At 41.4% G+C, this 20,851-nt stretch overlaps 1 protein-coding gene across 1 annotated transcript in view; it reads left to right on the forward strand.

Annotated features, from left to right (window-relative positions):
- GRID1 (glutamate ionotropic receptor delta type subunit 1) overlaps nucleotides 1-20,851 on the forward strand; it is a 709,310-nt gene that overhangs the window by 484,574 nt on the left and 203,885 nt on the right. The window contains exons 7-8 of the mRNA XM_063087271.1: nucleotides 683-844; nucleotides 2,305-2,424. Of these exons, the coding sequence (XP_062943341.1) occupies nucleotides 683-844; nucleotides 2,305-2,424 (282 nt within the window). The remainder of the gene's footprint in view (nucleotides 1-682; nucleotides 845-2,304; nucleotides 2,425-20,851) is intronic.

The raw sequence follows: 20,851 nt of genomic DNA on the forward strand, positions 1-20,851 counted from the left end.
TCATCATGAACCGTTTCTTGTTTCTCTGACCCAGGTCCCTGGGTTGGCCAACTATGGCCCTTGGGGCAGATCCAGCACATTGCCTGTTTTGGTAAATAATGTTTTACTGGCACACGGCTGCACCCCTCTGTTTAAGTGTGGTCCATGGCTGCTTTCAGGTTATTACAGCAGGGTTGAGCAGTTGCAAAAGAGACTGATTGCAAGGCCCACAAAGCCTACATTTTTTCTATCTGGTTCTTTACAGAAAACCCTGCTGGGGCCTGCCCTCACTGGCCCTGATCCTTGACACGTTTGTGCCTTAGCAAATGCCATGCCCTCCCTCAATCCTACTAATCCTTCCACACCGAGCTTTCTGCTCATCCTAGCCTCCGTCCTTGGTTACCTGTGCACGTAACTTCCAGCGTGCACATTCATCCTGGTGCTGATCAGGCTGGCTCCCTTGCTGATGTACGAATCTGCTTCCCCCTCGAGGTCCTGAAGCAGGGCTAGGTCTTATTCTCCTCAGGACTCCAGCACCTGGCTGTGTTTTTGAATGAACACTGAAGCCAGAGGAACTTGGCATTGATATTGGGTGCCATGTCTCAGTGTTGGTGTCCTGTGTCACCCCGGCTCTCTGAGGGTGTCTCCCACTCTCTTTAGAAATACACCAGTGAAAAGGATTTCACTGTCTCTGTCTTTGCAGATCTCCAACCTCTACCTGTATGACAGTGTTCTGATGCTGGCCAACGCCTTCCACAGGAAGCTGGAGGACCGGAAGTGGCACAGCATGGCCAGCCTCAACTGCATACGCAAGTCCACCAAGCCATGGAACGGAGGGAGGTCCATGCTGGACACGATCAAAAAGGTATGTGTGTGAGGGGCACCTCCTGGGCTCAGGCTGGAGACAGGCTCCTCCTCATGCCCCCACTCTGCCACGCCAACAGGTAGCCTGCAGGTGGGCTCTGTGTGTGGCTGCCCCTGCAGACCCTTCCTCAGGCCTCTCTCCTGTCCAGCATTTGAAGGCTGGGCGAGCTTTGGTCCGTGGACATGTGCTATTATTATTGTCTCCATTTTAATATAAGGAGATTGGGCTTCAGAGAGCCTAAGTAACTTACCCAAGGTCACAAGTAACTAAAAAAGGAGGCAACTGCCTGACCCATGTCTGCCAGATACCTCTCCACGCAGGCTGCTGCTCTGCACAAGAGAGGTGGTCTCAGTTGGCACTGCCATGTGCTGATCAGCTAGGACCTCAGAGCATGTGTTTGTGTGCATATGCACTTGCACTTGTCCCATGTGTTGAGGAGTGACACCGAGTTAGAAGGCTGGTTTTAAATTGAATTGGGTAATTCACAAAAGACTTGTTAGAGTGAATTGGCTTTTAGAGGCTTCAAAAGAGCATTTAGGGATATCTATAGTGTTAGGAGTTTTAGTGATCAATTGTGCATGGTTTCAATAGAAGTGAATATATTCTGGTGCTAGTTTGAATCTACTGCAGCCCAGACAGAGGTGGGGCCCCTCCTGGTCCAGCTCAGCTTCTGGGTCTCTCCCAGTCAGAGTCTACAGGAGATAAAACAGGAGGAGACCCCACCCAGGCTTGAAGAGAGAAGGGGGCTCAGCACTCAGTGCCCCCACTGTCTGCTGCTCCTGTGGATCCCACCGACCCCCTAGAGAGGCGCAGGGCTGGCAGCCCCCACAGCCAGTCTGCACCACACATGTGCATTATACACATTTCCTCCACCAGTCTCTGCGGGCTCAGTGATGTGGATCTAATTAACTTCAGGCAGGAGCGGGAGCTGGGCAGTGGTCTGCCCCAGGTGGCTCAGTAGCAGAGCCAGGACTGAGCTGGGCTTTGGCCTCCAGAGCTTCTGCTTGCTGCCCTGGAACTTACTGCCATATGTCTGCTATGGCTCCTGTTGACCTTTGCTTCCCTCTTGGGTCAGGCTAACATAACGTAAGCCCTTGGAGCAGGTTGCAGGAGAAGACTAAGCTGCAGGAGGGTAGGGTCAAGGCTGTCACTCTTTAATCTCAGGCTTAGGGTAGCACCTGGCACATAGCAGTGGCTCTAAACATATTGAGTGCATGAATGACAGGTACAAGCCTTAGGGATTCCCCTGTGAGAAATGGCCTGGGTATTATTGATCCTGCTCTGGGCCCTGGGACAACCTGCAACTCTGTCCTTGTTACAGCCTGTCCATGGCTTCCTCAAGACCCCTGGTTGCCCCTTCTTGGTGACCACTTCCTTTTGCTTCCTAGCCTTTGGGACTCCATCCTCTACCCCAGTCATATTTTCCCCACCTTCCAATGTTCTTCCCTCCTGTCCTGCAGGGCCACATCACTGGCCTCACAGGGGTGATGGAGTTTCGGGAGGACAGCTCGAATCCCTACGTCCAGTTTGAAATCCTTGGCACAACCTATAGCGAGACCTTTGGCAAAGACATGCGCAAGGTAAGCCTCTGGTCCCCACCTCCCGATCTTCCTGCTGCAGTGCCATGAAAGATGGCACAGCCGTGGGGCGGCTGTGCACCCAGCAAGTGTTACCTGGCACAGAAGTCCCCTCTCCTCATCTTTCTCTCTGCCGCTGCTGCCCTTGATGCTGGCATTTATGGGGCATGCTGAAGCGAAGGCACAGAGAGGTTTGCACACAGGAAGTGCTGCTAACGCAGTCTCTTTGAAGACAGCGGGGGTCCCTGTAACAACTGGGTCCTGCTGCTTAGACCAGGGAGTGGCAGCTTGTTTTCCTGGAGCCTGGGAGGGGCAACTTGTTTTCCAGCTGTGGGGACAAATGTGAGTGGAGGCTGAGGCAGGAAACAGGCTCCAGCCAGAGAGTGCCATGTCTTCTAGATCTAAGAGTGAGGAAAGGCCATAAGCAGAGAAACGCAGCACAGGGAGGGTGGGACGTGGGGAGCCAGTGGGAGGGCGAGCTGAATAACTGGGGGAGGGGGAGGGTTCGGCTTGCTTACTCCGTGTTGATGCGGATGGCAGGCCTGGGGGTCTTTCCAGGGATACGTTGCCTCTTCTTCCTCCTCTTCCTCCTCTTATGGGGGATGGCAGACAGTTTTCCAGGATAAAAGATAGCAGGGAGTGGGGACCCCTAAAGTTAAGGGGAGGCCTATGAAGAGCATAATAGGGGTTGGGACCAAGAGGTGAACATGGCAAGCAGGGGGTTAGAACAGTTGTCCAAATGAGAGACCTCGGATGGGGTCGCTGTGAGCCAGCACGAGCCGATGGTGGGGGTGCCGGTAGGGGCAGTGGTGACTGCCCAGGGCCTGGCCAACCCAGCTGGCTCGGATGCACATGCCCACAGAGAGCCTGTACTGGAGGCCCATGTGCTGTCGGGGCCAGAGATGGGAGCACTCATGGTGCAAAGGTGCCACGGGGGCTCTGTCTTCGGAGGAAAAAATTCAGGCATTAACTGATCAGCATACACCCAGGCACAGCTGCATGTAACCACACACACAGACATTTCTATACACTTGGAGGAAGCTGTCTCTACTAATGACAGTGCCCAGGACATGAAGGACAGTCCTTGCAAGTAATGAGCTCTCACAATGTGGAGAGGAAAGCTGGCTCCTCAGGGAAAGGCTGGAGTGGCCTGGGGTCCATGTGTGACGGGAGGGGAGGGGACTTTCAGCCTGTCATGTGACGGAAGATAGAGTCATGGGTTGGTCATATAAATAAAGGGAGCCTTGATAATTGGTTGTGATACAGTGGCTGACACATGTGGCTTGATGACATTCTGGAGCTCTTGTTTGTGGCATCATAGAGGGGATCAACAGCTATCCTGTGACAACCTGGGTGTGACCAGTGATGTCTAAGGAGTCAGGGCCAGCCTACGATGTCTGTGAGAGATGCCCAAAGCTGTGAGGCTGGGTGGGTGGCTGGGGCTGTCTGGGTGATGACCATGAGAGAAATTGGCTTGCGTTGGGACTCCTGCCTGGTTAGGGGAAACCAGGACAGAGGAGCCCTTTCAGTCACTCTGGTATGAAAGGAACTTGCAGAGTGTAGTGGCCACGGTGCTCGGGTACTTGCCTCCATCCCTGGAGTTCCTCTGGGGACAGTCAGGCTCTGCTGGCTGGATCCTTCTTTCAGATCAGCTGTAACACCAGAGGTCCCCGCAGTGGGGTGGGGGGATGTTGGCTGTGGGGGCTCCTGCCTCTTCTTAGGCAGCTGACCTTGGAACCCCATGCACGGTGCCCTGCTGGCCATGTTGGGTGCTGGTGCCCGAGAGAGATGGGGAGCTGCTGTGTCCTCTGCTTCCTGCTTCAGGTGTCTGGGCCTTCTGTGTTGCCAAGGCAACGCTCCTCAAAACCCTGAAGCCAATGGGAGCTGGAATCTCTTGGTATAAAGAGCTTCTGAACAGGCAGACTGAATGTAATTGAGTTGGAAGGGAAGCTGATTTTCAAGTGGGCTTTATTTTAAAATGTATCCTTTTGTCATTTAAAAATCTGCCCTTAATAACTGCATATCCCAGTTGTTATCTGTCTGCCTGGCAGCTTATCGCTGTTAAGGAGAAGTTATCTGGAAAGCAGAGAATGGATTTACCATTGCAAATGTTTGTTATTCAGGCCCAGGGCCCATTAAAGCAAGGTCTGGGAGGTTTGGGGATGAAGCCAGGATTAGGGCAGGGTGTCCTGCTTGCAGGGTGGCATTTGAAGGCAGGGCTGTGGTTCCTGGTGCAACATGGGGCTGTGGGGGGAGAAGGGGAGGTTGGAAAATCAGGGTGACTTAAAAATAAAGAATATTCACATATGAGAAAAAATAATTGAGGGTAGGTGGCAGATTTGAGGGTAGAGTCCTGAGCCGCACAAAGGTAGTGCAAGATCACAGCTCTCTGAGGCCACACATGGTGCAGAGCTGCTAGAAAAGCCAACTGGGCAGCCCACTGGCTGCCACCATGCTGGGCAGAGTCAGGGGCCCCCTGCAAAGATTATATATACCATATACATATATACGAAAACTGCGACAAACAAAACCAAAGACCAAGTAGTTTATTTAAGATTTAAACCAAGAGGAATCATTTAAATTAGGGAGCAACTGGATATTTTCTTAAACTAAATGCTCTGGAGGGAAATCTCAGGGAGGGTGAGTCACCCAGTTTTAGATTAAGTAGCATCAAGAGACTGTGGATTACTCAGCCCCTCCATAGGAGGAAAGGAGTAGGTGATTGCCTGTCACTGCAGGGTGCTGGACAAACACTAATTAAATTATCTCATACAGGAAGTGCAATCTCCTTGAAGGAGCACTGGATGGCAAAATCAAAGGTCTGTGTCACCAGCTGTTGTGTAATTCCAGGCAAAATATTAATGGTCTCTGTGTTGTACTTGGAGCTGTCTGGCCTGGGTCTGCCATCAGGCATGGGGGTTTCTGGAAAGTGCCTCCCAGCTCCTACAGGAGTTGGCTGGACATTTGTCTTGGGAGTGGGGGGGGGTGTCCATGCTTCTTCCTATTAGAGGCATGTTTGTTTGTGTCTCAGACTATAACAGGAGTCCCACAAATTTTTACTTGGCTCTGTTCCTCTTTGCTCAGACAGGAAACTCCAAATGAGGGTCCCATGAGCTTATCCATGCCAGTGTCCTTAGCTCATGACATGAGGTGGGACAGATTTGTTGGAAGTCACCTGTAGTAAAGTTTCCAAAGGTGGGAGTGTGTGGGCAGCAGTTTGGTGCAGGACAAGAGGAAGCACAGCAGGAACTATTGAGCATCTACTGTGTTATACGTATGTTGTCACTTTGACTCAGGGCCTTTGTGTCAGTCCTGTCTCTGCCTCTCCTGAGTTTTTGCAGCTGCTTCCCTTTTCTGGACCATCATTTCCTCAGATGGAAGATGCAGGAAGCAGGAGCCCACTTACTGAATAGAGAGGGCTCAGTCAGTGCAATCACACTGTGTACCACTGGCACTGAGAAATCCCATGTGGCAGGCATCAGCTTCAGGCACACAGGGCTGTGTGCCTTCTCTGAGCATATGGACCCCAGACCCTATGAGAGCAGAGAGGCACAGGCAGGCCTAGAATGCAGCCTCCTGCCTCACAGTGCCCTAGACTGCAGCCTCTCACTGTCCCAAAGCTCGAGGCCAGAGGCAGGAGGCCCCTTCTGCAGCCCTGAGCAGGTGCATTTGGATCACTGAGCTCTGTGCCTGGGAGCGTATGTCCACTCCTTATAAAGACCAAGGGTTGAGAGTGATTTGGGGAGCTTCACCTCTGATGAGACTTTATTTTCAGGGCTGTTTTGGTGCTGGTGTGATCAGTGATAGAAGGAAAGCACGACTGTCTGTCTTTCCACAAGCGCGATGAGCCTGGATAGTGATACCGTGTACAGCCCCAAGGAAGCGTTTTTCCATGACCTGATTGCCGGTCTCTCTCTGTCTTAATGACACTGGTGTCAGGGACTCTTTCTCTTCCACTAACACAGGGTCTCTGGTGCAGTGAAACCCTGGGACAATTGCCAACTGCCCGCAGGCCTTGGAGCCTCATTTCCCGTGGGTGGCAGGCACCCGATTCACCAGTCAGTGGAGGGCAGCGAGTCTGCTGGGGCAGGAGGATGGAAAGTGGGTGGGAGCCTCTGGAAAGCCTGTGGGCTTGCTTCATGCCTTGCCATCCATGTTTGAAGGAGACCCTGGTGTGGCACAAGAGAGAGAACATGGCTGTTTTCTGTTTCTTTCTATAGAGGAGAATCAAGTCAGGACCAAGAGAGGCTGAGGAAGTATTTAGTCCAGGGGTACTTTTTCCTAGCCTTAAGAAGTCTGGCCGAGCAGAATCTTCCTGGGTACCCAATTATATTAAACAGGTGTAGAAGCACACACGTGGTGGTTGCAAGAGGCAGGGAACTGGGGTAGGGAGTCCTGAGGCTCCCTCCACAACCTCTCCCATCCTAGCATCTTTGTGGTTTTCTGCACAGCTCCAATATGGAAAGTGAGGCCCAGAGACTGGAGAGACTCATTTAAGTAGCACCGACAAGCATGTGGCTATGCTGGGGCTGGAAGGCAGATTTCCTAGGGGTGGGAAGTGGGGTGGCAGAGGACCCACAACATCCTTCCTGAACTTGAGGTGATGCCCTTCTGTGACTCTCTTGCTCACCTCAGCTCACATTCCTCTCCAATCCCCACCCCCCACCCCCCACCCCCAGGCAGCATTAGGTGTCAGGATGTCCTGGTCCCTTCTGTTGGCCTGCAGCCTGCTAACTTGAAGTTCCACCACTGCCCTTGGCTCAGCCTTTCCGTTCCAGCAATTACCCAGGGAAATGGGAGTGCTTCATTCTCCTTTATTAGTTTAAGACACTTCTATCTTCTGTGCCAATTTTGATTCTTCATAAAAGCTGGCTTTGGACAGGAATCAAATGCTCCCCTGGATGTCATGTCCCTGGGAGGGACTTGTGGTTGCTGATAATTCATGGAGTAATAATAGCTCATCATGCAGTGATTGTCACGCTATAGGACCCCAGTCCTCCCTGGGCTTGGAAGTACATCATTAACATTCTTGCCCAGGTCTGCGATGCTGTGCTACAAATCTTCCCATCTTCTCCGGGTTCAGAAGTTCTAAGCGGTGAGGCCAGGTTGAAAAGGCACCAGCCAGTAGTCAGGCTCCCTCTGGTAACAAGGCAGGAGCTGGCATTACTTGGTGGCTCCAGCAACTGGTGCCAGGAGCCTGCAAGAGGACAGGTAGAGAGGAGGGGTGTGGGCGGAGGTGGGCTGGGAGGATCCAGCCTGAGAACTGCGTGGCGTCTCTATTAAGCCTCTCCCAGCGAGACTCCTGGCTGTGCACGGTGAGTCGTGGAAGAGAAATCAACTTGAATCTCTTCATGGATTAACATTCTCACAGTGTTATTTCCCAAGTAAAATGTCAGCCTTCTGACCCTTTGTGCAGAACTGCTTTTGACAGAGCTGAGAACCAAAACAAACACTGCTGCGGCATCTGAGTGAAGGGATAAGGAAAAGGTGCAATTAAGTATTTCAGTTTAAGTAACATTTCATCAATACAGACTCATTTAGGGTAAAATGTTTAAAAAGTACAGATAAATGAAAAGAAGAATATAAAAGTCAGCTATAATCTCTGAATCAAGAAATAAATACTATTAACACTTCTGGTGCATTTTCTTTATTCCCCCCCCCCCCCACCCCTTACCCTCCCTAGAGACAGAGATAATGACACGTATATTTATTAAATTGCTGTTTATAGTGTGCACATTTTATATCCTGACTTTTCCACTTAATGCTATATTGGGATTATTTTCTTATTTCTTGTGACAATGACTTTTTAATGGAAACACACTACTCAATTTACAGGCAGCCACCATTTATTTAACCTTCCTGTATCATAAATGTTTAGGCATTTTTGCCATGTCATCACAAAGTAGTATTGTAATGAACATCCAAAATACTTAAATATTAATTACATCTATATTACTTTATTATATTTTTAAGTGGAATTACCAAACTAAGGATAGTAATTCTTGTAGGCTTTTGACATACTTGATACATATTTTCAAACTGATTACATAAAGGCTTAATAATTTCCACATCCATGAGTAGTATATGGAAGTCTCTGTCACATCCTATGTTCAAAAAACAGATAGATATATTAAGCATTTTTGCTATTTTGATAGCAATAAGAAAAAAATAATGTTGCTAAATTTCTTGTGAGAATGTACATTTAAAAATATAATCTTTGGTGATTTGTATTTAACATTTTGTAAATTATATCTCAGGCATTCGATGTTTGCATTGAAGATGAAATTTTTCTTGCAGACTCATATAACCTCTGTTTCAGAAAGGAACTGATAGTTATTTGCATCAAATATTTTGTTTCAATAAATTGTTTGCCTTTGAATTAAAAATTTTTTCACGTAGAGACTGAAAAATTTATGTGGTCAAATAATCAGGTTATTCCTTTGCATTATTTTTCCATGTTTGTATTTTTTAGAAAGGTGCACCCAATTCACAAAGTAGACACTATTTATTAATACTTTCTTCCAGTTATTTTTATGGTTTGATTTTCTTTCAATGAAATCTGCCATGTACCTGGGATGGATTTGAGATAAACTGTGACACGACGGCCTAGCTTTTGTGTTTTTTCACTAAATGGTTCCCACAACCACAGATACACTAAACCTTCCTTTCCTCATTGATTTGATCATCACATTTTATCATATGCTATACTAAATTTTGCATGTATCCTCATGGATTTTTTAAAATTCTGAGTCTTTTTTTCTCTCAGCTTGAGTTTAATTCATTTTTATACATTATTAAAATGTGCTTGTCTGCAAGTTACAGAATACCCTCCTCAAGTGGATTAAACAACAAGCAAGACTATCTTAAGTAAGACTTATTAAGAGGCCTGGAGCGAGGGTAGCTTCAGGGCTGGCCAGTTCAGACATTCAGTGCCCAGATCAAAGGCTCGGGTCTTTCTCATATTTCTGCTTGGCTGTTCTCAGGGCATAGTCTTAACTTTTCTCATAGTTTCAGGATGTCTGTAGCAGTTCTAGCTGTCGCACCCAGTAAGACAGCAGCAGCTGGAAGAAGAGGGTTATACTTCTCTGTGTATCTCCTTTTCATAAGTGAGTTGGCCCTAGATTATCATTTCTATGTCATGGTCACTTTGCTTTTTTGTTATCGCACTAGAGGTTTTCCATGCACATGCATTCATCACAATGACATACTTTCTCAGATGCTTGTAGTTCAGCTTGTATTAGGCTTGTGCTCCTTCCACAGCACGGATAGGAATCATTCATTCTTTTGTGCTGTATGGACAGAGTTCTTGAAAGTTGGAAAGAATTTGTCTGTAAAATTACCTGAGCTAGTTGTTGGTTTTGGAGCTTTTACTTTGATATTTTGCAATCTTTCTCTCCTGGTTTCTACATTTCACTGAGTGATTTTTAGTAACCTCCTTCACTGAAAATCTTGCATTTCACTCGCATTTTCAAATTCTTTACTTAAAGCTCTATGTAGTATTTGTGAATAATTTAAAAAATATCTATCTGTTGAACTATCTCCCTTTTTTCATTCCTATCACTATTTTTGTCATCTCCCTTTATTTCTTGATTAGACTTGACAGAAGTTTTTTTTATTTTTATTTTTTTCTAAGAAGCAGGTCTAATTTGTTTAACCAATGATCAATTTTGTTGTATTTTATATTACTCTAATTAATTTGTGCTTTTTTTTCCCTGTCTGTCTCCTGCCTAGCATTTATTTTATTGAGATTTTTAAACTTCTTATAGGAGGTGTTAGATAGTTTATTTCTATTGTTTTCAGCTTTGGAATGCTCTATATTTTATTCTGAATATTGTTGTGACTGAATTCTAGTGGTTTTTCTAATGTAAACTGCAGCACAACACTCAGACAAAAAATGCCTATATCTTAAGTGAATTTTCTAAAAGTGAATATACATGTAAACACTTACATCAGGAGCAGAACACCACCAGCGCCCCCAGGGTCTCTCTTGTGCCCACTTCTGGTCCCTACACTCACCAGTGGAACCGCTTTTGACATCTAACGTCCTTGATTACTTTTTCCTGTTTTTAACTTGATATCAATGATATCAAATACTTCATACTCTTTTGTAACTGACTTTTTTTGCTTAATAGTATGTTTATAAGATTAATTATTATTGTTGCATGTAGTCTTAGATCATTCATTCTTGTTATGTTTTAAGTGGAGGTTTTATTATTATTCAGATATGGTGAGGCCAACAAATGAGGAGACAACTGCTGTCAAAAAGGCAGTTTGTTACGCACAGTCTCAAGAGGAAGGGACGTACCACACCCAACAGAGCCACAGAGTCAGTCAAGAGGAAGAGGAAAACATGGGCAAGCTTTGTACTTATTCTTCAAGACTGACTTGGCTGTTCTTGGCCCTTTGCATTTCCTTATAAATTTTAAACTTGGATTTTCATTTTCCAAAAAATATCTTGGATTTTGACTGAGATTGCATCGACTCTAGATCAATTTAGGGAGTGTTAACATCTTGTAAGTATTGAGTAATCTAATTTATGAATACAGAATACACCTCAATTTATTTATGGCTTCTTTAATTTCTCTTAGGAAAGTTTTGTAGCTTTTATTGCAGATATTTGAATAAGTTGTTTGATATTTATAATTATATATATTAAATATTCAAGTTAATTTTTCTGCTTGTTATTGTGTGTATATAAAAGTATAATTGGTTTGTATATTGAACTTGTCTCCAGTAAGCTAACTGTATTTGCTGATTAAAATGTAATAGATTCTTGTAGATTTTTCTATATACACAGTCATATCATTTATGAGTAATGAGTTTTTTTTTTCATTTTAATTGTTATGACTTTTATTTCTTTATTTTGTCTTATTCCACTATTTAGGGTCTTTAGTTCAAGTTGAATAAATGGTGATATAGGGCATTCTTATCTTGCTTTTGATCTCAAAGGATAACTTGTAATAATTCTCCATTTAATATTAAGCTTACTACATAATTTTGGTTGATGTTCTTTTTTCAGATTAAAAAAAATCCTTGAATTTCCAGTTTGCTATTTTTGTCAAAAATAGGTATTACATTTAGTCAAAGGCAGCTTTGCATCTATCAAGATAATCATATAATTTTAATTCTTACTTTTTCCTGTTAATATGATAAATTATGTTGATTCATTTTTTTTCCCTTTCCTGATGTTAATCATTTCTTTTTTTCTGCGTCAATACCATATTGTACTGTTTTCATTATTATTTTATAATATGTTCCAATCTTTGCTAAGGCTAATTAACTTGTAATTTCTCTTCTTTTTCAGAATGTTATTTTTTAAATCAAACTTTTGAGATTAACGTGTATTCACATGCAGTTATAATAAATAGCAGGGACAGATCCAGTATCATTCAGTTTACTCCAGTGGTAACATCTTGTAATACTGTTGTACAATAATGCAACAAGAATGTTGACATTGACACAATCCATGGATCTGATTCACATCCACATTTCTTTAGTTTCATTTGTACTTGTGTGCATGTACATTTAGTTCTATTCAATTTTATTATATGTAAGTTGATGTATCCACCGCAATCAAGACACAGAATAGCTCTCTTACCAAACGATCTCTCATGTTGCTCTTTTATAACCACACCAGCTTCCTTCATGTCCCCCTGCCTTCCTCATTCCTATCTCCTGACACCAGTAATCTAGTCCTCATTTCTAAAATTTTTTCATTTTAAAATGTTATATAAATTGAATCATACAGTATTATAATTTTGTGATTTTTTTTTTCCCACTCAGCATAATTTCCTAGAGATTTATACATGCATTTCCATGTATGAGTAGTTTCTCCCTTTAATTGCTGAGGAGTATTTCAGCGAATGGATGTACCGCTGTTTGTTTAACCGTTCACCCCATTGAAGGACATCTGGATTGTTTGCAGTTTTGGGCTACTATGAATAAAGCTGCTGTATAACATTTGCGTACAGGTTTTCAGGGATAAATGCCCAAGAGTGCAATTGTTGGGTTATATAGTAATTACATATTTAGTGTTATAAAAATACTGCCAAACTGTTTTCCAGATTAGCTGTACCATTTTATACACCAAACAGGCGATGTGTAAGAGAAAATTTCCCCATATCCACACCAGCATTTGGTATTGTCACCATTTTTATAAAACTATACAGAGATATCTTATTATGTTTGCAATTTGCACTCGTCTACTGGCAAATGATGTTTAACATTTTTCATGTGCTTATTTGCTTTCTGAATATCCTCTTCAGTGAAATATCTGTCCAATTCTCTTGCCCATTTTTATAATTGGGTTACTTATTTTATACTGTTGAGTTTTGAGAGTTATTTATACATTCTAGATATTAGTCTTTTATTGGATTTGTGGCTTGCAGATATTTAATCAGACTCCAGTTGTCCTTTTATTCTCTGTTATGATTATTTTTTTGCAATACTAAAGTTTTAAATTGGGATGAAGTTCATCTTAGCAATTTTTCCTCTTACATATCATGCTTTTGGTGTCAAAGTCTAAGGACTCTTTGCCTATCTCTACATTCCAAAAATTTGCTATGTTTTTTCTAAAAGTTTTATATTTTCAAATTTTACATTTAAATCCATAATCCATTTTGAATTAATCATTTTATAAAATAGAGACTCAAAAAACGATAGAAAAGATCAATGAAACAAAAAGTTGCTTTTCCAAAAAAGATAAATAAAATAGACAAACCATTAGCTAGGTTAACAAAAAGAAGAAGAGAGAAGACCCAAATAACAAAAATCAGAAATGAAAAAGGAGACATTAAAACTGATACCACAGAAATACAAAGAAACATTAGAAACTATTATAAACAACTGTATGACACCAAATATGAAAACCTGGAAGATATGGATAAGTTTCTGGACACATACAAACTACTCAGACTGAACCAAGAAGAGGCAGAAAACCTGAACAGACCAATAGCAAGCATGAGATTGAAGCAGTGATCAGCAATCTTCCAACAAAGAAAGACGCAGGACAGGACGGCTTTACAGCTGAATTGTACCAAACCTTTAAAGAGGAATTAATACCAGTTCTCCTCAAACTATTCCAAACAATTGAAGCAGAAGCCATTCTCCCAAACTCATTCTATGAGGCCAACATAACTCTCATACCAAAACCAGATAAAGACACACACACAAAAGAAAATTACAGGCCAATATCCTTGATGAACATAGATGCAGAAATCCTCAATGAAATATTAGCCATCAGAATACAGCAACACATCAGAAAAATTATACACTATGATCAATTGGGATTCATCTCAGGGATGCAAGAATGGTTCAACATATGAAAGTAAATTAGTGTGATACAGCACATCAGTAAACTCAAGGACGAAAACCATATGATTATCTCAATAGATGCTGAAAAAGCATTTGACAAAATTCAACATCCCTTCATGATAAAGACTTTCAACAAATTAGGTTTAGAAGGAACGTATTGCAACACAATAGAAGCCATCTATGACAAGCCCACTGCCAGTATCATTCTGAATGGGGAAAAACTGAAGGCTTTTTCCTTAAGAACAGGAACCAGACAAGGATGTCCACTCTCACTGCTTTTATTTAACATGGTACTAGCCAGAGCAGTCAGGCAACAGAAAAAAATAAAGTGCATCCAGATTGGAAAAGATGAAGTCAAACTGTCCCTATTTGCTGATGACATGATACTATATATAGAAAAACCTAAAGACTCTATCAAAAAACTCCTAGAGCTGGTTAATAATTTCAGTAATGTTGCAGGATACAAAATAAATGCCCCCAAATCAGTTGCATTTATATTCTCCAATAATGAGCTAACAGAAAGAGAAATCAAGAAAGTAAGCCCATTTACCACAGTCACAAAAAAATAAAATACCTAGGAATCAATTTAACCAAGGAGGTGAAAGACCTCTACAATGAGAACTACAAACCACTTCTGAAAGAAATTAAAGTAGACACAAAACAATGGAAAGACATTCCATCTTCTTGGATTAGAAGAATTAACATTGTGAAAATGTCTATACTACCCAAAGCGATCTACAGATTCAATGCGATCCCCATCAAAATACCAATGACATTCTTCACAGAAATGGAAAAAACAGTCTCAACATTCATATGGAACAACAAAAGACCCCAAATAGCCAAAGCAATCCTGAGCAAAAAACATAAAGCTGGAGGCATAACACTGCCTGACTTCAGATTATACTAAAAAATACTAACCGAAACAGCATGGTACTGGTCTAAAAATAGACACTCAGACCAGTGGGGCAGAATAGAGAACCCAGAAATCTCCCCTCAGGCTGACAATCATCTGATATTGGACAAAGGGGAAAAAAATATACGTTGGGGAAAAGACTGCCTCTTCAATAAAGTGTGCTGGGAAACTAGGATATCCATATGCAGAGGACTGAAACTAGATATGCATCTCTCACCATACACAAAAATCGACTCCAAATGGATTAAAGACTTCAGCATAAGATCCGAACCTGTAAAATTACTAAGGGAAAATATAGGTGAAACACTTCAGGAACTAGGTCTGGGCACAGACTTTATGAACATGAGCCTAAAAGCACAAGCAAACAAAAGAAAAAATAAAGAAATGGGACTATATCAAACTAAAAAGCTTCTGCACAGCAAAGGAAACAACCAACAGAGTGAAATGACAACCTACAGAGTGGGAGAAAACTTTAGCTAACTATGCATCCAACAAGAGATTAATATCCATAATACACAAGGAACTCAAGCAATTATACAGTAAAAAAAAAAAAAAAAACCCAATTTGAAAATGGACAAAGGAACTGAATAGACATTTTTCAAAGGAAGACATACAAATGGCCAATGGCACACGAAAAAAATGCTCAATATCACTAGTCATCAGGGAAATGCAAATTAAAACCACAGTGAGATATCATCTCACCCCAGTTAGACTGGCTATAATCAAAAAGAATGAGAATAACAAATGCTGGCGAGGATGTGGAGAGAAGGGCATGCTCCTGCACTGTTGGTGGGACTGTAAATTAGTACAACCACTATGGAAAACAGTATGGAGTTTTCTCAAACAAATACAGATAGATCTTCTATATGATCCAGCAATCCCACTTCTGGGTATGTACCCAAAAGAATGGAAATCACCATGTCGAAGGGATACCTGCACTCCCATGTTCATCGCAGCTCTGTACACAATAGCCAAGATATGGAGCCAACTTAAGTGTCCATCGATGGATGATTGGATAAGAAAACTGTGCTGTATATACCGCATGGAGTACTACTCTGCCATGAAAAAGAATGAAATTCTCCCATTTGCAACAACATGGAAGAGCTTGGAGAAACTTACGTTGAGTGAAATAAGCAAAGCAAAGAGGGATAAATACCTTAGGTACTCTCTCATAAGTGGGAGCTAAGAGATAAAGAAGAAAGGAAAGAAAGACCACAGTGGTGCTGCGTTGGACTTGCAGAGGGAAAGAACATTCCTAGGGATACGAAGTGGAGTGGGGAAAGGGGGAGGGGGAGGGAGGCTGGGGATAATTGAGGAGATAATTGGGTGGGGGACACGGGGTATAATCACAATTTGTGGTAATGGACATGCTGCCAGTATGGGTCTGGCCATCACATCTTAGGCACGAGTGATGACAATTTGCTTTGTACCCCATGAATATTCATAACCAGTCAAAACAAAGCAAAACATTAAAAAAAATTGGGAAGAATAGGTTGAGGTTCATTTTTTTGCCTGTGGATATCCAATTGCTTCATCTTCATTGAACAGATTCTGGACCTTTGTCATAAATCATTTGGGTGTATTTGTGTGGGTCTATTTCTGGGCTCTCCAGTCTATTCCGTGAATCAGTGTGCCTATCCTTCTGCCAAAACTCCACACTACACGGTCTTGATTACCATAGTTTTTCATACTTTTTTGGATCATATTTGCTGATACGTTATTGAGGACTTTTCCATTCTAAGTGCATAAGCATATCGGGCTGTAGTTTTCCCTTTTTGTACTATATTTGTCTTATTTCCATATCATGGTAGTAATTAGCCTCATGCATTATGCTGGAAAGCATTCCTTTGTCTTCCATTTTGTGGAAGAGATTGTGTAAAACCGATTTTAATTTTCTAAGTGCTTAATAGAATTCTTTAGTGAATTCTTTAGGACCTGGAGATTTCTTTTTACCAATCCAATTTCTTCAATGGTTTGAACTATTGAGATTATCTGTTTCAGCATTCTTGAATTTTGGTAGTTTTGAGTTTCAAGAAACTGGCTCATTTCTTGTAACTTGACAAATTTATGAGTGTAAAGTTGTTTTCATTTTTCTCTTTTATTTTTATTTTTTTACTGTAACAGTTGATTGTACACATCTGTGGACTACAGAGTTGAATATTAATACCTGTGTGTGATATGTGATGCTGAAATCAGGATAATTAGTATATTTAACATTATACAATGTAATCATTTTTTGTGTTCCTTTACCAATTCCTCCCATACCCCTCTCCCCTTCCCCTTTTCCACCTCTGGTGACCTCAGTTCTGTTCTTTCCTTTTGAAAGTTCAACGTATTACTGTGATTTTTTATCTTTCTTCCTTTTCATTTATTTGTTTATTTTTTATGAGCGAGTACATGAGGTATTTCTCTTTCTGTGCCTGGCTTATTTCACTTAACATGATCTTCTCTAAGTTCATCCATGTTGCTGCAAATGGCAATATTTCATTCATTTTTTTGTGGCTGAGTACTATTCCATTGTGTATATGTACCACATTTTGGTTGGTTCCAACTCTTGGCTATTGTAGAGCTGCAATAAACATGGGGGTGCAGATATCCCTCGACATGATGATTTCATTCCTTTGGGTATATAACCAGCAGTGGAATTGCTGGATCATATGGCAGTTCTATCTGTAGTTGTTTGAGGAACTTCTATACCATTTCCCATAATGGTTGCACTAATTTACAGTTCCACCCATAGTGTAGGAGGGTTCCCCTGTCTCTGCATCCTAGCCAGCATCTTCTATTCTTTGTCTTTTTCATAATAGTCAGTCTAACTGGGCTGAGATGATATCTCAGTGTGGTTTTGATTTGCATTTCCCTGGTGCTGAGTGATGTTGAGTATTTTTTCATTTGCCCGTTGGCCATTTGTATGTCTTCCTTTGAGAAATGACTATTCAGCCAATTTGCCCAATTTTTAATTGGGTTATTTGATTTTTTTACTGCTAACTTGTTTGAGTTCCTTGTATATTCTGGTTATTAATCCATTGTCAGGTGCATAGTTTGCAAATATTTTCTCCCATTCTGCAGGTTGTCTTTTCACTCTGTTACTTGTTTCTTTTGCTATGCAGAAGCTTTTAGTTTGATATAATTTTCTTTGTTTATTTTTCCTCTTGTTGCCTGTGCTTTTGGGATCTTATTGATAAAGTTTTTGCCCAGTCCTGCTTCCTGAAGAGTTTCCCCTATGTTTTCTTTTAGGAGTTTTATGGTTTCAGGTCTTATATTTAAGTCTTTAATCCATTTTGAGTTGATTTTTTTATATGGTAAGAGATGTGGGTCTAATTTCATTCTTCTGCATATGGATGTTCATTTCCCCCCTCACCATTTATTGAAGAGGCAGTCTTTCCCCCAATTTATGTTTGTGGTGCCTTTGTTGAAGATCAGTTGGCTCTAAGTTTATGGGTTGATTTCTAGTTTGAGAGATACTAGAATTATGAAAAAACAAGAAAATATCAGTCCACCAAAGGAAAAAAATAACCCTCAAGTACCAGACCCCATAGAGCTGGAAACCTTTGAAATGTCTTTTATCTTTGAAATGGCTACAGTACCTATAATAACATCTTCTGGCATTCCTAACATTGGTGATTTGTCTTTTCTGTTTCAAATCTTAAAATTTCTGCTCTTTATTATTTCTTTTTTATGCTTGCTTTGGATTTATTTTGCTGTTCCTTTTTTTTCTTCCTACCTTTTTCATTTGTTTCTAGAGAATTTGTAATTGCTTGTTGAAGCATTTTTATGATGACTTATTTAAAATTCTCAGATAATTGAAACATCCGATTCACCTTGGTCTTAGCATCAGTAAATTAATTGTCTTTTCTCACTCAAATTTTTCCTGTTTCTTGGTGTGATGTGTAATTTCTGATTATATCCTGAACATTGTGGTAATTGTCTTAGGAGACTATGTGTTCTATTTAAATTTTTTATTTTAGTAGGGCGTTATCCTGGTTGGTTTTAGCACACAGGTCTGGCCTACTTTTGTCTGCTGTGCTTTCAATGACTACTTAATTTTAAGAGCTGGTGCTATTTTGTGGTGCTATTTTGGTCTGCTTAGTTTATCTGGTACTGTTGGGGCTCCCACTGCCGCTTCTTTGTACTTCCTGATGAGTGTCTAGGGGTTTGCTCAGGCTGGGCCACCTGGTACCTCTAGTTGAAGGAAGGGAATCTCTGGCCTGTGAGGATGGGGAGCACTTCCCAGGCTGGACACTTGTGGCCGGAGTACCCTGCCTGTAGGGAAAGGAGAGCACTTTCCTGGCTGGGGCCTGGTTGGGACAGGATCCCCCTTGTAAATGCCACTTGGTGATTCTCAGTGGAGGAGGAGAGCCTCAGGTCTATGGGGACAGTGAGGTTTCATGGGCTGGACACTTGTGGAATCACCCTTGTTGGTTCTGCCCAGCTGCCTGTCAGTGGGGGAGTGGAGTCTAGGACCCACAGCAACAAAGAGGATTCCTGGGCTGTGTGCCTGCCTTGCCAGTGCTGCTCAGCTGCCTGGGTCTCTTGATGTGTCAGGGGGGTCTCAGGCTGGTGTGGAAGGAAGGTGCTTCTGGGGCTGGGCCATTTGTTTTCAGTGGTGATCCTGATTGGTTTTCCTTGCTGATGATGCTGGGCTGGCCTGGCTGGTGGAAGAATTAGCCTACTTGGGCCATCTTCCCTTGCAAAATTGGGATTTGGAAAATTCTAAGTCTGTGTTGCTTTTTTTTCTGTTGGTTGGGGGCCATTCGACACCTTGTCACTATATTTTTCCTCTAGTGCTGAGTTTCTTTATCAATTTTTCTTCCTCTTTTCATCTTTCGGAGTTTTCCTTTGATTGTCTTTTGCATTATTTCCAGGGTTTATAGTTGTACTTAGCAGGGAGGAGCAGAGAGAAATCAGTTTACACCACCTTGTCTGGAAACTCTCACATTGATGGATTTTTGAAAGTTAAGCCGTTTTTCAGTACTCAGATGATGCTTGGTCATAATTTTTTATCTTTTTTGCATATCACCACTTTTGCTTTTCTAATATTCTGTTAAAAATTTCCTTATGTTCATGGAGAGTTTGTCTGTCATTTTCCTATGTAGTAACATCCTTGTCAGTTCCAGCATCAAGACTATTGAAAGCTGGGGCTCTTAAGATGAGATAGAATGTGTTTCCCTTTTTTTTCTGTTTCTGAAGGAGTTTGTGTGAAGTTGGTACAACTTCTGCCTTAAATGTTCAGAAGAATTTGTTGTTAAAGCAAATTCACATTGAATGTATATATTTACACACACACACACACACACACACACACACACACACTGAGCCTGAGATTGTTTCACTAGCAAAGTATATACACACACACCACACATTAGTATGTGTATTTAGATTTTCCATTATTTCTTGAGTCGGTTTTGTTAAGTTGTGATTTTGAAGGAGTCTGTTCACTTTATCTAAATTGTTAAATATCATGATGTGAAACATACCTTTTTATTCTAATTTTTGTTGCTTGCATATTGTCTCTTTATTCTTTTCAAAAAACAAATTTTGGCTTTGTTTATTACTTTATTAAGGTTTTTAAAAAATTTTATCAATCCTTATTCTTGTTTATTTTATTTTCTAATTTCTTTCACTATAATTTGCTATTCTTTTTTCTGGCTCCTGATATATATGGTTAGATAATTTATCTTTTGTTTTTCTTCTTTTTATTTAAAGCTATACATTTTTTTCTTCTCAATACTGTTTTAGCTAGAAGAGTACTTGAAAAAGTTCATGGAAATATTTGTATTATCTTTTAATTGTATTTTCACAGGTTTCTTGAAGCACCCTCAGACATTCCACATATTTTGACATATTTTAGTTTCCATGTTATACAACTCAAACATTATTTAATTTTTAAAAGTTGATTTTTGACCCAGGGTTTAGAAGCATATTGCTTATTTTCTAAGCAGAGGAGATTTTCTAGTCATTTTGTTTTGTTTTATTTTCTTACTCACTTTTTAACCTATTTTCAGATGATCAAAGAACTTGTGAATGACTTTTATGATCACCATATGGTCATCTCGGGTGCATATTCCATGTGCTTTGAGGAGACTGTATTTTGTCTTATTGTCTCCAGTTGTGATTGTGGATTTATCTATTTCTCCTTTTATTTTAGTCTATTTGAATGATACAAGGGTACTTCAAACAGCTCATGGAAAGATTTGTATTATC

Source organism: Cynocephalus volans, chromosome 2 (assembly GCF_027409185.1).
Source record: "Cynocephalus volans isolate mCynVol1 chromosome 2, mCynVol1.pri, whole genome shotgun sequence".
In the NCBI taxonomy this organism is placed as follows: Eukaryota; Metazoa; Chordata; class Mammalia; order Dermoptera; family Cynocephalidae; genus Cynocephalus; species Cynocephalus volans.